The sequence below is a fragment of the Ornithodoros turicata genome, chromosome 4 (genome assembly GCF_037126465.1).
Source record: "Ornithodoros turicata isolate Travis chromosome 4, ASM3712646v1, whole genome shotgun sequence".
Taxonomy (NCBI): Eukaryota; Metazoa; Arthropoda; class Arachnida; order Ixodida; family Argasidae; genus Ornithodoros; species Ornithodoros turicata.
In genome coordinates this window covers 261,035-277,616 of record NC_088204.1, presented here as the reverse complement: position 1 = coordinate 277,616, position 16,582 = coordinate 261,035, and the positions used below count along the sequence as shown (strand labels likewise).

The window sequence follows — 16,582 nt, the reverse complement described above, 5'->3', positions numbered from 1 at the left end:
CTAGGTGGTGTAGTTTTGTAATTATAATTGAATGACACGTTTTCTGGGACACCCTGTATAAAGATGGGATTTGACATTCCCAACCAAGTCGACTATACCTTGCTGGCTCTCACACTAGGCGAGCCTGTAGTGGAGGACTGTAGTGGACTTTGTGCATGCACGTAGCCTCCGTGCGGACAGATTTCAAAGGCTATGTGCTGTCAACCCAAGCAACACAGCAGAGGAGGAAGCGACTAGCAAAGAAGGTGCAATAGGATGGTTACTGAAATGAAATGACCATGATTAATGAAGTAAGATTATTATACGAGATGTAAGTGAAACAAAAATGGAACAGTGCCAGTCTGTGGGGGGAGACGGATTCTTTTTTTTTTTCTCAGGGTTGTTGTTTCTGGTCTTTGAAAGCGGCTATTTCTAGTACAATCAAATAAAAAATGCTACGTGAACTATGTTAGAAAGTACTTGAGGTACTCAAGTATTATGACGCATGGTCAAAAAGTGGTCGGCATCCTTTTAGTTTCATTTATTTTCTGCAAGCCAGTGATTAAGTGATAACCGTGTAGAAATTTGCCAAAATGTACTGTAAGAGCAGCATGTTGATCTAATTTTTCAGAACACAGCAACCCTGGATGACTTTGACCGAATGAAAACCCTGGGAACAGGCTCATTTGGTCGGGTGATGCTAGTTCAGCACAAGCAGAACAAGGACTATTTTGCCATGAAGATCCTCGACAAGCAAAAGGTAACCTTTTCTTTTAGGAGGTGGTCTCGTGAGAGAAATGCTTCGGTATTAAGATAAAAATGATAAAAAAGAAATAGCACTTTGTAATTTTACAGTTGGCAACGTCCAGAATACTTGTGCGTAAGCTCCAAAATTTTACTTCTAGATCCTACCAGCATAATTTGGGAGCATTTTGAAAGAGTGGAGGAAAAAATTAAAAAGAATTAAAGTCCCGCGTTTAGTTATCGATTAACAAGACGGAGAAAAATGATGGAGTAAAATGGTACGCATTTAATGAGCACTATGGATTTAAGTTGGGACTGTAGGACATTTTGTCTCTGCAGGTTGTAAAATTAAAACAAGTAGAGCATACACTAAATGAGAAGCGGATATTACAAGCTGTGGACTTCCCATTCCTGGTGAGATTAGCCTTCCACTTTAAGGTAAGTACTTTGGGATGGAGACTTTGGATGGAAATTGCATCTGCACTTGTGTAGGACAATTCAAACCTCTACATGGTCCTGGAGTATGTGCTTGGTGGTGAGATGTTTTCACATCTACGGAAAAGCGGCAGGTTTAGGTAAGCAAGTTGTCATTCCTTTCAGTGGGCTTTTCTGGAATGCTCCCCTTGGCCTCTGACAGAAGGTTAAAGGTTAAGCTTCAAGTAAATAGTTCTGCTCTTCTGGATGGCTAAGACTAGATAAGAAAACAAGTAGAGTGGGAGATTTGAGCTTGTTTCATTCCTGAGGTGCTTTGTGCGGACAAGGGGGAAAATACTACCTCTGCCAGACGGTATCCGTGAAGGCATTTCGTCCATGATGTCCACGTCGATAAACAAGCCTGTGAACGTTGAATGTAATGTTGCGAAATCACGCTTTTTCTTACTGAAAGTACACAAAAACAACGTTTTGTTGGTATTTTCAAAATACAACAGCAAACTATATTTGCTTTTAAGTCCTTTGGATATTTTTTTGAGTGGCGTCCAAGTTTTTGGATGCAGACGACACGGTGCGATGCCGTGTGGTTCGAGGGTGTGACTACAAACGTAACACTTGTACAGATGAGATAAAAAGCGAAGCAAAGTGCGAAAACGCCAGATACACACGAAAAAAGAAAAGATGACAACATTATGTCGGGTAAAAAGCATTTTATTTCCAATTGAATTAAATGTGCTAAATTCTGTTATGGTGTGCTTAGTGACGAGGCTTGGGCAGTTTGGATGGAATGCCGTAAACTGTCACGCCGTTGACCTTCTTCCTCAGTTTTGTCACAAAGGCCGTATTGCTGACCGTCTGACAGGGGTCATTACAGGGGTCATTACAGCCAACTGTACTTGAGTTGGTTGGTCACGCTTTATTCCTATGCCGTTTTATTTTTGTAAAGTGTGTCTGTGTGTCCGCAGCCCTTTCGTTGTTTGTGAGAGACAATGCCCCAGAAGCTATTGAGGGAATTAGCTTTCAAAGTGCAGCGAGGGTGACCCCAATAAACTAGGAAGGTCTACTCTATCTCTGTCACTCTCTCACTAGCATCGGGACTCTTCACTTTACTTGTTTTCCGTAACGTCCTGCCTGTGTGTCCACGTACTTTTGGTTTGCCATCAGATCTCTAAAGCTTTGTGGTTGGACACGAAGATGGATTTCTACGGGGCGTCGACAGCGTCGTGACAAAAAAAGAACGTCACCACGAAGTATGGGATTGTAGGAATGTGAATGATTTTGTATCGGCTGGCGATGCCATTGTTCTGGCACCCGAACTGACTGATGTAGAAATCATAGCCGGGTTAGAGGGATTATGATGATATCGCAAGAAAACTCTGAAATGCTTCATGTGGTTCACACGCTGAAGGACTTGTTGATGCACCTGAGAGTGTTTGAGGAAGAACTGGAAGGCCTTTCATTGCATCGATAAGGTTTACCACAGAAACCACAGAAAGCTTTATACACTGCTGACAATGAAACGTAATTCCTTCCTTTAGGTGAAAACTCAATTTGTGTGTGTCACTACTGTATTTACTGGCATCATTTGCGCATCCCTAGTTGTGCTTTTGAACGTGGATATCTGGCACGCGCATCCAGACCTCGGCGAAATCACGCATGATCGTGATAACCCAAAATAACCGCCATCACGGTGACCAAAGGGATGAGTGTGGCTGTGATTGCAATCGTCATTGAAGTGCCCTTGCGATGAAAACCTGTGGTGATCGCGGCAGTAATCTGTATTTCGTGACTCCTGTATTGCGATAACGATGCTGCACTCGTGGGAATTCCAATGTGGTTGTGATCAAGCTGTTTGCCCTGAGCGCGATTATTGTGTGATCGCGTGTTATTCTGCAAAAGCGCAAAGTATAGGGAACGCCATGTGTTCAGTCCCATTCTACCCTCAACATGCCCCTGCCCATAAAGTTGAAATATAAGAGGCAATATTTGCATAACGCTCGTCTTTGGATGCTTTCTCAACTATTGCTATCATGCTCCGACATCTCTAATTTTTCGTATCTCGTCTTCGCCGATCACTGTGTCGTTGTGAACCTGTTGCTACCAAATGTCGGCATGTGGTGGTGTGTGTCGTTTTCTGCCACTTTGCTTCGGCATATAGACATAGTGGTGACGAGAGTTAGGAAATATGTCATAAATACCAATTATTTATTGAGCTGCGTCGTGGAATTTCTCCGGCTTCCTGCCCTTCATGCTTTCCGCCACGAGGATGACTTTTTCCACTGTAGTTGGGAGAAGTGAGGATTGTTATGCCCTTTGTATTGGGCACCGAAAAAAGGCGTTGTTAAAGCAGACCTCCACTAGACGACCCAGCTTATATGATATCGACTGGTGTCGGTTTCCAAAAGGTACAGACATCTTGCTCGTCATAGTCCTCCGCAAGATACTCATCAAGTTGAGACGTCTGCCGAGCTTCAGGCTCCAGGAGCGTGGTATCAATGACACCGCGGATGGCCGCCTTATCAGATGATCATGATCGTGAGTTCTTTCGGGCTGAAATGCCGATCTCAGCTACCGTGGCGATTGCTTTGCTGTCAGTGCTACCCAAGTTATTGTTTGGTTTGCGCACACTTTCGGGTGATCGATTGACAATACTGTCACTCGAACTACAAAATGCAGAAAGAAACACTGGACAAACACGATATGACAAAGTTGGCGAACATAGCGTGCTTTTGGTCGCCAAGTGAGACTAGCTGCGTTTTCCAGCAGTGTATCGACATGCTTCACTGGTATATGCGGCGCGGTATTTGGGCACTTTTTTCGTGCTTGCGCAATGCAATGATAACATCAATATCGGCTCTACAGAGAGCCTATATGACCGCCGTACTAAAATTTCATTTTAATTCATTTGAATGCCGTAACAAACATTCCCGCACAATTTGCGCACCCCCTACTTTTGAGACTTTTTTCTGGAGAAAAAGTGCGCAAAAGTAGGGATATTCGATATAGTGAAAGAGTTTGCGGTCACCGTGAATTTTGTTTTATCGTGGTTCAACTGTGAGTAGAATACCGAGTACTAGGAAAAGTTGCTCGTTACTCTCAAGATGCTGGCAAAGTAAAGATTGGTTTTGGTTTTCCCTCAATATCATCTTGGTGGGCCGATAATGTCGCGGATGCTGTGAGGAAGCCATCTGTTTTTATCAATGGTGCCCTTCAATTATCAACATCTGTGGCCATCCAATCCTCTGGCCACATATTCAGGTCAACAGCTAAGGCCACAGCTGGAATATCTGGAGTGAAATGTATGCGCATGTAATTTGCATAGTGCCCAACCAAAATGGCAATTTTTTTCTCTGCCTTCCTGTCTCCGGCAAAAAAAAAAGAAAGTGAGGATCTGATAAATGACAGCAAAATCTTAAGTAACTTATGGAATGAGTACAAGTTACTGTCGAGAGTACTTAAATGATTGATGGCAGCTGGCATTAGAAGTGGGATTGATTGTGTTGTGTTTGACACTCTATGCTTATCTGCCTCATTCACTACAACGTTACAAAAGTATTTCAGCTAAGATAATACATTTTAACGATATTCGTTAGATGCCAAGTTACTCCCAAAAGTATTTAAGATACATCTGACCACAAATAATGAGAAAGTAGGATTTTATCGCTGTTTAATTGGAACCTTTTCTGGATCATCACTCACCTTTCCTGGCTATGAATTGGGCTTTGAGTGGTCCGGGTATAAGCCGGGTATAAGCATGGGGGAAGGCGACACAGGTTGGAATCCTGTCTGAGGTTCTCCCTGGGTTTTCCTTTTTGCCTGTTACTTTGGCTGCGTGATGAGGGTGCCTTTTTTTCAGTGAACCGCATGCACGATTTTATGGAGCACAGATTGTGCTGGCGTTCCAGTACCTTCACTCACTAGACCTCATCTATCGGGACTTGAAACCAGAAAATCTCCTCATTGACAACACAGGATACATCAAGGTATGTTCATTTCATCCCGAGAGCAGCTTGTGGGAAAAATGTGTTGTGTATGCAGGTGACAGATTTTGGCTTTGCAAAACGTGTCAAAGGAAGGACCTGGACTCTATGTGGAACACCAGAGTACCTGGCTCCAGAAATTATTCTCAGCAAAGTGAGCATACATTCTCACACACCCTTCCGGCTGACATCCACACCTAACAGAGAACAGCTTGGGTTGTTCCTCTCAAAACTGTCTGTTGCTTTTCTTCATCCCACATGCTCAAGATGTTTTGTATCCTGTGTGAAAGAAATCTGACTTAGATGGACTGGTATCATGAGAATGTCTCGCACTGTATTCTCAGCTTAGAAACACATGCCAGAAATGATACTGTGCTGCATCTGCTCCAGTCACTAACGCCGTTCAGATAATCCATCCTGGGGAATATCCCGTGATTAAAAAAAAAAAGAAAATTGACAAATGTTTTGATGGAAATATTCTAAATATTTGAATTTTTCTAAATATATGTCTAGTCTGGTTAAGACGTCTTACGCCAGGGTTTGAAAGTTATTTTAACCTGCACATGCAGTTTTTTTATTGTTACCTGTATTATTTTTGTTTTTAATCTGAATGTTGGCCATAAATAATCTGTGGGTTGTGTGGAGGTCTGCGTAATTGTAAATAATGTTGTACGAGTTTCAAGTTGACATTACAGTAGACTTAATACTTTACAGTAACATTGAAAGATCTCAGTAAGCGTACATACAATTGTATGTAGGTTAAAACGCCAGCATTTAGGCATTCGACGCAAGTAGATTTGCACGTGTGCATCTTGAGGATGAGGAGTGCGTGTTATTGGCTGGCACTCAGTGCGAGAAGCATTTGATGAAAGAAACTAAAGCCATTGTTTGGAAGAGAGTTTCGCTGGTGGTGCTTGTTTGGACTTATGCAGTAGAATCTCGATGATACGAATCTCACAGGGTAGTGGAAAAAATTCGTACCAAACGAATTAAACCCAAATAAAAATTGAGACAGGAAAATAGACAGTGACCGTTCATTTTCTATTACTGTCAGTGAAAGAGGTCGATCGTAACGCTTTTGTGTCTCTGTTTTTAGACAATGATGCCCAAATTCGCAAGATGGTTCAAAAGACCCAGCACGTGCTTTCCACCCGCGAGTCGCGCGACAGTGTTCTAAAGCGAGCTTCTCCTAAAGCACGCAGGCATTAGGTGAAGCTGACTTGCGAAATGGTGACGGTAATGTTGCCAGAAGTTGTCCTATGTTCCCTCCACGTGTTCTGGTCGCTGTTTTCCGCCAGTGCGATGTCACACAGCTTCACGGTTTATTGTAGCGAGGGGGGTAAAAGGGTCACAACAGAGATAAGGTGATAAGGTTTGGGGATGTGCAATCCCTTTGATCTTATCTCCTCCAGCACCACCAAAGGAAGAGTCATTGCTTGTATTGCGATACACGGTATAAGGGAGTTGGTGGTGAGGGTGGTAAGGATCTCCCTCCCTTTTCGAAAGAAGGGAGAAGCATGACTCCGTAATGGCAAGATAACACGTTCCTATCATCCCAACTCTAATACATGGGAAGAATAGGCATTCCGGCTGGGACCAGAAAATAATTTGTATAATCCGTAATTGTATCATCGAGATTCTACTGTAGTTGAATATTTGTATGAGAATGTCTACTTCTGTGTAGGCAGGAATCTATCCCATAACAGACATTCCTCTTGAGTATTTCTTCTACGTGCTGTAAAAGGAATTATATATTGCGGACTTAGAGCTGTTTTTTATTGTGACCATTTTTAAAGCAGTTTGAAAGTAGCTCGGAAACATTTCATTTACACATACAGTAACTGACTACTTGTTTGAAAAACATCTCAAATGAATTAATGAAAAGGTAATATAAGTGCGTACATTGAGGGGACAACACGTATAATGGTCCAGGTAGCTGGTGGTTTATGGATATTCTATTTTTCAGGGATACAACAAGGCAGTGGACTGGTGGGCCCTTGGTGTCTTGGTCTATGAAATGGCAGCTGGGTATCCGCCCTTCTTTGCTGATCAGCCCATTCAGATCTATGAGAAGATAGTCTCCGGGAAGGTGCGTTATTTTTTCAGGCGGGCATTTCCGTACTGACAGCAAGAATCATTTCGTGTGGCATCAATTACAAGTTTTATTAGACAGTGCAGAGCCGTAGTCACGGGGGTGCGAGTGGGGCAGTGGAAAGAGGGAATTCCCTTTTTTGGTTTTTTGGTTTGGTTTCAGATTTGCCCAAACTCATCTCTTCTGTATTCCACAGCCTAGAAAAAACACTTTCTTACTGTCTCAAGCAAGCAAAAATTTACAAACAGCAATTTGATCCCCTTTTCTTGTGGAAACTCTGAAAGATACATTTTGTAGCTTGAGGATAGCTTGCACAGAGATGGTATGGCGCAATATTGAGCGAGCGAACAACAGGAAGAATGCTTTCCTACATACCCCAGACTATCCTTTACATGGAATTACAGTAAAAGTACATTGTCATTTGTAACGAGGATCAGGACGTATAGATCAACTGTAATTTAATGCAGATGAGTTCTGCTAAACCAAACAGCCCACTGAGGGCATGTCATTTTATTTTGACACTGTCTCTCTTTTTATGTTTGCATTTCCACAATTTGGATTCACACCGATTCCACTCTTGTTCTGAACTCGTCAAAGTGGAGTTGACCAAGGAAGGGTTTGATTACTTCTGTGTGACTGTCTCTGATAAGCTCTATAGTAAAATATAATACATCAGGAAATTAAGCACTTTTACGGTAACAAATACCTGTGTCTGTAGTGTCAAAGGCTAAAAGATATACAGTCAAACCTCGTTAGAACGAAACGCGATGTAACGAAATTCGCGTTGGAGCGTAATAATATGGATTCCCCTGCAGAGGGCCATAGAGGTCAATGTATCTTAACTCCAGCTAGAACGAGATACTTTTAGGCCTCGCGAAAGAATGAGATAAAGTTTATGACCCCAAAGGCGACTCAGGGTCACAAAAACAAAGGGCGCAGGCAGTGTCCTGTTCCCGCGGCAAAGGAATGGCTCGTGTGGTCGGGAGAAATCTGGTGCCTACAAAAGGAAGTCTGACTCGTTGGATTTTCCTTCTGAAGTCTCTCCTTTTTGCGCTGGTTTTGAACTGTCCGGTTGCAGCCAAGTATAGGACAAAGGTAACACAAAGGGTGGGAGATGCTTTGTTTGCATGCTGGCGTACGTCACAAAATCAGCCTAGATGACAAACATGTTGTAGCAACGGAGAACCTTACGGAAGGGTAACTGCCATAGATGTGCCTAGAAGGCTTGCCAGATGGATATGGAGAAAGCTGCGGAGGCTTTGGCAGAGTACAGTGCATCTTCGAGGCACGCCGCGAATAACTGGCTATTTCATGCAAAAATAAAATGCCGCAGATGTCCTTTGGTGCTGTACTTGTAGTTGTCATTTTTCACGAAAAGCTTTTCCGCATCGTAGCGGGAGTTATCTAGTTCTATCTATAGTTTTCTAAAATCTCCAACCCCTGGCGAAGCGATTCCTTATCGGCAATGTCGCGCACGAAGGAACTGACGGAGAAGAATGACGCTAAGGAGGAAAGCCATTTATTAGTGGCGATGAGGCCAGCAACTTGCATGCGTCCCAACACCACTTTTAGGTGCAAAAGGTGTTTGTGGTATGAGCCATGTAAGCCATGGCAAAGTTGTACAGCTGAACCTCTATATAACAAATATGTAAATGCTGGCTCTATGTTTCGTTAAATAGAAAAATTCGTTAAATGGAACACGCCAAATGAAACCAAGATGGCTGCCGACACTACCTGCGCCGCGTGTACCGTAACGTGCCATTTGTCATAAAACAGGTATCAAGCTGTAAAGTTGGCAAAATATCGAGCTTTATTCATCTCATAACACTAGGTAATATGTAATTTATGCCCAATATCACTGGAGCGTTGCTAACTCTCGTAACTCCGGATGGCCTCTACTGCTTTTTCCTGGTTCTCCTGCGTGCTCGCATATTGATGTTTCACTATTGCTTCACTTGCGCTTATGACCACATGATACAAAATTCCGGAAAGAACGAGAGTACACCGCCATTGAATACCGAAAAGAACGAGAAATGGGTACATATCACGTAGACGTTTTCGCCAACAGAACCTGGACCTGCGTCTGCGTCAGTCATGCCATTTTATTACCACTGGCATAGGCCGCGCTAACAAACACCAGTAAAGAACAGCACAAAACTGCAACCTACTGTCATCAGCTTCAACAAAAGCAAATTAGACATCGTGAGAAGCGTTTTCATGTCCGAAAACAGGTGCGAAGAGGCCCTCGTGCTGGTTTCATGACCGCGTCAGTGTACCGAAAATTACTCCTTTTATCCTTTTACAGCGTGCCTACAGCACCTGACAATCTCAGTAACCAACGAAAACCCTCCTCTTTGTCGCAAAGGGGAAAGACACACCAGAGACTTTGCTAAATTGAGGTGACCAAAGAAGTGTATATTGTTAGATGGAGCACAATGGAGATGCGCACGAGCGACAGAGGAGGCTCCCTTTTGGACATCATCAAGTGCTATCGGGATCTGCAGGAATCCTCAACACGCGTACTGAGCTAGTCTATTGAGGGAAATGTTGTCCACGGTTGTGGTTTACATCTCAAAGGCGTCGCCAGTTGGTGTTGCAAGACATCAGTGAAACCTCCACAGACGTCCGAGGTACCTGGGAATCCTCGCAGACCCTTGTCCACAGCTGGTATTCTGCTCCGTCACACTCTCCGTTTGTGTCATCAAGTACTCCAGTGGTTTGCTGCACCTTGTCATCGCTGTTACATCCGGTTCACAGTTTCACTGTGGGCAGATGTCTTGGTGGCACCGGATGGCAGATGACAGGTGGCGCCATCACCGTGGAACATTGTCAGCACCGACCCAAGATCGTGTCACTTCCCTGCGCCGGGCTGAAGAGCTCCAAGTAGAGCGAAACAGCTGTCCTCGGCTGAGAGTGCACGATCAAATTAGAAACATATATTATATATATAGTATATACAGGGTGTCCCAGAAAACGTGTCATTGAATTATAATAAAAAAACTACGCCACCTAGAATCATGCGGTCAACAGCATTTGTTCTTATTAGGTTTTTGCCACCTCCTAATGTGAATGTCATGTACTCCAAGTTTAATTATGTAAATATTTGCGAACTGAACTCGGAAATTTGCCAAGTAACAGTCACTTTTTTACCAGACCAATATGAAGAGCGTGCCGAATTCACTCAAATTCATGATAATTCACAGTGATATTCACGAGCTATTCCATCGGAAAAAATAGCCGAATATCATGGTTTTCGGAGCACCGGACCATAGCGCGCAAGGACTTTTTGAGCGCAATCGCTCGCAGTGCGACGAAAGGGGGTTCCGAAGCCAGCCCACAGAGTGATAGTAGAAAAAGTAACAGTTCCTAAAATTGGGAGAGGGAAAGCATTATCCCAGCGAAAGTCAGACGTGATAAGCCGTGCCTGTTTTATCTCCTTCTGGGATGTCGGGGAGGGCTGGGTTTCCAACCTCCTTTCGTCGGACTGACAAAGATTGCGCTGAAAAATTCATCGTGCGCTATTCTGTGCGACCTCCGTAGAGCATGATGTTCAGCTATTTTTTCCGATGGGATAGCTCCTGAATATCCATGTCAATTATCATTAATTCGACTAAATTAGACACGCTCTTCACATTGGTGGGGTAAAAAAGTCACCTTTACTAGGCAAATTTCCGACTTAAGCTCACAAAAATTGACATAATTAAACTTACGTTACACGACATTCACATGAGGAGGTGGCAAAAACCCAGTAAGAAGAAATGCCATTGACCGCATGACTCTAGGTGGTGTAGCTTTTTTTATTATAATTCAATGACACGTTTTCTGGGACACCCTGTATATATGTTTGTAAGTCAAACGTCGCCATGCCAGTAGTGGACAGCTGTTTCTGCCTTGTTGGGCCATCATCAGCAGTACGCAGAAGGTGACGTGGCACGTGATGCCTCCCGTCAGGGTGTCTTAAAGGAGCATGGAAATGATCGGAATAAAATATGACGGGAGAAGTAGAAATTATGATTCTGAGCCCTGTGATACATATTCGCACAAAAAGTTTGAGCGTAGCGCGCAATCCTGGAGCGCGAGGGAGCTTTGAATCTCGCGGCAGAAATGCCCCCTCACTCGGCTGTCAGCCGCTGACGTCATGTGACCGCGCCGTCTTTTTCTTTATTTTTTGCGATTTCTCCGCGCTGGCAAGCCGACCGGGAAGGAAGCGTTGTTGCTCATCGGACGCCGTGCGAAGGACAGGTGATCACTCTTTAGGCGACACGTCTGCTCTTCTCGACGAAACGTTTTATGGAGTTGGAGGCTAAGTTCCTCGAGCTTCGATTTCGCCACACGAATGTACCGGAGGCTGGTAAGTGATGCTGCTAAGTGTGAACGAACATTCGGATTGAAATATAGTGCTTCTTGTTTACAAATGCATAGTCATGAAGACGCGGCGCAGTGACCAGTGTTTTCACTTGAAGATGTTGCCGCGACCATCATGACTTCTCCGTGTTGTGGTCAACACTATGGGCTGTGAACCGCATGGACACTGGCATCTCTGAGGCGAAAGAGCGGACCGATGAACGCATAGCTGCGTAACATTGCGCTTACCATATCTTGGTGATACCAGGAGCGTAACGTCTCCACAAACACTACAACATGAATACCAAAATAAAGTTAGTAAAGTTCATCTGCTAGCGATCTTTGGGAAACCCCAAAATACATGGTCAAATAATCATTTTCTTTTTTGAATGGTCATACGCAGAATACAACACTGGCACATGGAATAAATCTCCAACTGACAGGAACGTATTTAGTCGTATCACATATATATATGCTGCACACACAGGCACAATACTGTTCACTAATGAACGACACCTCAGCACAATCGGAACAGAAATCACAACCGCGTACGATCCACCTCAACCCGGGCCGTCACTGCAACACAGAGGCCTGGCTACACCTTTTACACTGCCCGCAGTCTTGTTTTATGCAAAACTTACGAGACAAATCATGTAAGAACGCAAGTGAATGTCAAACGCAAATAAATAGCAACAGCGTCTCAGTCGGTAAGTTGCCACGATTCCGGAGCTAGCAGACGATTCTGGCGGGGAGCGGACGCCTGACGTCACCACACGCCAGACTCGGCTTGGGGGAGACTGTCGCCGCGGAGCGCATTCTTCCAAACTAATTTTCTCAGGAAATATTTTCCGTAACAGTTTATGAAGGTAGTATGTTCATATCAAGCGGTGAAAAAATATATGTTCCAAATGATTTCCATGCTCCTTTAAGACACCTCTGAAAGCCCAGTGCAAAGCCAGTCAAGTGTATAAGGGAAAAGAAAGACCTTCCGACGCCATCCGCTCAAACGTTGCCTGCCTGCGTACTGCTGATGGCCCAAAAAGGCCAAAACAGCTGTCCAGTACTGGCATGGCGACGTTTGACTTACAAACATATGCTACATGTGCAGCCAAAGAGCTCTTGCTAATTTTCTTTTCCCTTATTAAATTCCCTCGCTTTAAATATAATTTCTGGACACGTTAGAGCAAACACCCTGTTACAACCCTATATGCGAACAGATTTTTAAAAAATATATACATCACTTTTTCCTGAGATGAAATTGAATACGATCGTTTTTGTTTTGTTTCCACAAGTTCGAGCTCATGTTCGACACATAGGAAAGACGCGCCTCCTAGGATGCGCAGTGAACAAAATAAAGAAAAAGTTCTTTTATAAAGTCTTCTGTGTGTGAACAAAATAAAGTGTTCTTTCACGAATTTTTTGCGGGCGATCGAACCGATTTTTGTTCTGGGAACGGTAACAGTATCAGGTGACCGAAGGGACCAGGTGTTCGCATTGGGACGGCCTTGTAGCTTTTATAATTAAAAAGTTAATTAACGATTTTTAGGTAATTAGTCATTCGACGGCTGAGCAACAGATGATCAAGACCATCCACCGGCCCAGAGATGATAGAATTGAAAACAAGATGTCTATAGCCCTTATAGTTTTTTAATGAAAAATCCACCCTGTCAAGTGTTGTCTGCCTGCGTACAGCTGACAGTGGCCCAATAAGGCTGAAGCAGCTGTCCAGTACTTCATGGCGACGTTTGAGCACTTTGAAACCTACGCTATACATGCAGCCGAAGAGGTCTGGCTATTTTTTTCTCTCACATACACTTCACTTTCAGTGGTGAGTTGCACATCCTGACTGGAGGAATCACGTGCTACATGACCTCCTGTTGCTCAAACGGTGCTTGCCTGTGTGCTGCTGACGATGGCCCAATACGGCCGAATAGTATTCCAGATACAGTTTAGATCAGTTCCAGAGCACGGTTTAGATTACCACTCACAGAGTTTCAGCGGGACATCGTGTGATTCCGCACGTGACGGGATCACGAGGATATCCTCGGGACATTGTGTGTTGTCTTGGAATAAAGCAAACTAAAGGAAGCCGCACTGAATGGAGACTGGATGCATTGGTGCTTTGGAAACGTTCCTCCTCTCGCGAGATCACTTACCAGCACCAAAGCAACTTGCAGTGCGCGTCTCACTGTAAAGAGGGCTATGACTATTTACAGAAAGCAGACGACAGAAGGAAACTGGAGCACATGTGCAGGGTGCCTAGCTTCCGTAGAACCTTACAAACACCATTAATGGAAAATTGGATTTTGCAACACGCGGGACACGGTGCCTCCGCTTGAATGCGCTCCGCGTATAGGGCTGGCAAAAAATTCATAGTGCGCCTACCGATCAAGTCCGAATTTTGATTTTTCTTCTGTGCATAGTATATGGTACTACCTACAACATATAAAATTTTCGTCATTTTTCGGTCGTATGGTGCTACTAAAAGAGGTATCGCTTACGTTCCTTACAGAGTAGAGCAACAAATTATACATCATTCGATAGCCCTATGAATGACAAATTAAACGGCATAAAGCTCAGTCTTATCCGTTTTGTACATTGTCCGCAAAGCTGCAGTGAATATGGTGTTTTTCGGTACTTTGAGTCAACTTTGATATTTTTTTGCAGACAAACAAAAACCGATACAGCACTGCCAACCCAGGAACCTATTGTGCCTTAAGTGGTCTAAAGCCAGATCAAGAAATAGCCTTGTAACGAACGCTCAAACCCGTCTTATGAGAGGCAGTTTTTTCCTCCTCTCCTATCTCCCGAACTGCGCAGCACAGAAAATTAGGAAAGCTTCTACATATATTTTTTTCCCGTTTATTGGAGACATCAAGTGTACTGGATTTGAGATGGAACTACCCTCCAGCTATGGTTCCATGATTAAAGGTGATGCTAGTGGAAGGTAATCTGTGTATGCAGGTGCGGTTTCCCTCGCACTTCTCCTCCGACCTGAAGGATCTCCTGCGTAACCTACTGCAGGTGGACCTGACCAAACGTTTTGGTAACCTCAAGAATGGCGTCAATGACATCAAGAATCACAAGTGGTTTGCCACCACAGACTGGATTGCCATTTACAAGAAAGATGTGAGGAGTTATAGTTAATGTTTCTCCAGCTTGCACACCTGAATTTTGTACCACTATAAGCAGAGCTCGAAACTGTTATCTTTTGGGGCTCGGTTCAAGTTCGGGTTCAGCGCAACCACAGTGTGTGTACCACAGTGGCTCTCTTACTCCCTCGCCTCTACACTTACTAAGAACAATGCAGATGATCCTTTACTGTACCGCAAAGTGCTGGGAAATGGTGTACAGCTAGCATACCATTCAACTCCATTGCAAAAGGCTTCTAAAGAAAAAAGAAAAAACGTGATGGATCCCAGAGCCCTGTTCAGCTCGCCTACACATTCTTAATCCTTAGACACCGCTTGGAAGCTGTCCAAAAGAATATCCTGGAACTACTATGAGCAACTACTCTGCCTCATTTGAACTCAGCCATTCTCAAATTGACTGATCACACAGTTGCTAGGATCCCTACATTTTGCTATTCCAGTGTATATAAAGGGGACCCTATTTGTATGCAGCTCACCCATATTCTCTCCCAGATATCCTGCAGTTTTTCTCATCAGTGTTGCAATCTTTTACTAGTTTTACATATCGACGGCCAACATGTGTGTATTGATTCATCTCCATTTCTTAATGCATCTCCAAGATTGAGGCTCCATTCATCCCCAAGTGCAAGGGACCCGGTGACACAAGCAACTTTGATGAATATGAAGAGGAGCCCCTACGGATTTCGTCCACGGAAAAGTGTGCCAAGGAGTTTGCCGATTTCTAGAGGTTGGGCAGTGACATTCCCCACAACGGACACCATGGGGGTCTTTTGGAACTCTCTTTTCTGGCTTCCTACTAAAGTTGTCATCCTTTCTAATATCTAGAAGAGTCCAGACATGGAAGGGTTTAACGTGCGTGTGTATCCGTGTGTCTGATCCTACAAGATGTAGCGTCGATAAAAAGTTGCGACTCGCAGTGTGTCCACCACAACGTCATTTCTAGTTTGAACATTAGTTTTATATAACTATTATGTACACGTATATATCCCACGAGCTGCACTCTTTTCTGTAGATACAATCTGTAGTCTAACATCTGCCTCTGTGTTGATCTGTGGGTGGTTCACTGCCACAGCTTTACTTTCTTCTTTCAATGAGTATCAAACACTCAGTATTAGCTACATGTACATACAAGTGTGTGCATATGCAATACACATGCATGCGTAAAAGGCACCTGCAAGGATACCACCAGCCCCATATTGAGCACTTATTAGTTTTTGTAGTTGGGTTTCTGTTTCCTACATGTTTATTAATAATGTTATATGTCACAAAACGTATGTTTTAAAAGTGGTATCAGGCAGTTTCACTCGTACGTGCAGTGTGTGTGTGTGTGTGTGTGTGTGTTAATGCAGCTTAAAGAAAATGGATTCATTAAGTCCTTTTGTTTGGACAGACAGTAGCAAAACTCTCTCGGAGGTTTTATTCCCTATCTAGTCCAGCTCACAATGAATGCGGCAATGCAAAGGAGTCCTTCTGGAGTGCTGACCTTGTGCTGTCAACCATGTGTTGCTTGCTGAATTTTAGCATTGTATATTTGTTAACTTGTGGTTGAAGCTGTTCTTGTATTAAAAGTTGTTATACTAAGCTTTTGTTTTGTGATTGCAGCATGCGTTGCTAGGTGACCATGTTAGTTTTGTCATTTCCCTCTTCCAAGAGATTATGGAGATTTGATTTTTTATTTTATGGTCCAAACATATCGGATATCAAACTGTGCCAGACCAGGTACGTTGCTTAGTTTTCCCTAACGTTGTGTCACTGGTTGTGTCCACCTCTGGAAATGCTCTATTCACCTCGAGATTAAACAGTGTCGCCACCATGTGGTAGGGATGTGCGGCTTGAGATGGTGCTCGAAAACGTGCTTT

The 16,582-nt window shown here is 43.7% G+C and overlaps 1 protein-coding gene across 16 annotated transcripts in view; it reads left to right on the top strand.

Moving 5' to 3' along the window:
* Positions 1–16,304, top strand: part of LOC135390555 (cAMP-dependent protein kinase catalytic subunit 1) — an 85,238-nt gene extending 68,934 nt beyond the window's left edge. For all 16 annotated transcript variants that reach the window (XM_064620265.1, XM_064620263.1, XM_064620264.1 and 13 more), the window contains 8 exons: positions 611–739; positions 1,063–1,161; positions 1,216–1,298; positions 5,012–5,138; positions 5,194–5,289; positions 7,102–7,224; positions 14,536–14,700; positions 15,323–16,304. In XM_064620265.1, coding sequence (XP_064476335.1) covers positions 611–739; positions 1,063–1,161; positions 1,216–1,298; positions 5,012–5,138; positions 5,194–5,289; positions 7,102–7,224; positions 14,536–14,700; positions 15,323–15,448 — 948 coding nt within the window. In that variant the 3' untranslated portion in view covers positions 15,449–16,304. The remainder of the gene's footprint in view (positions 1–610; positions 740–1,062; positions 1,162–1,215; positions 1,299–5,011; positions 5,139–5,193; positions 5,290–7,101; positions 7,225–14,535; positions 14,701–15,322) is intronic.
* Positions 16,305–16,582: the final 278 nt, after the last annotated feature.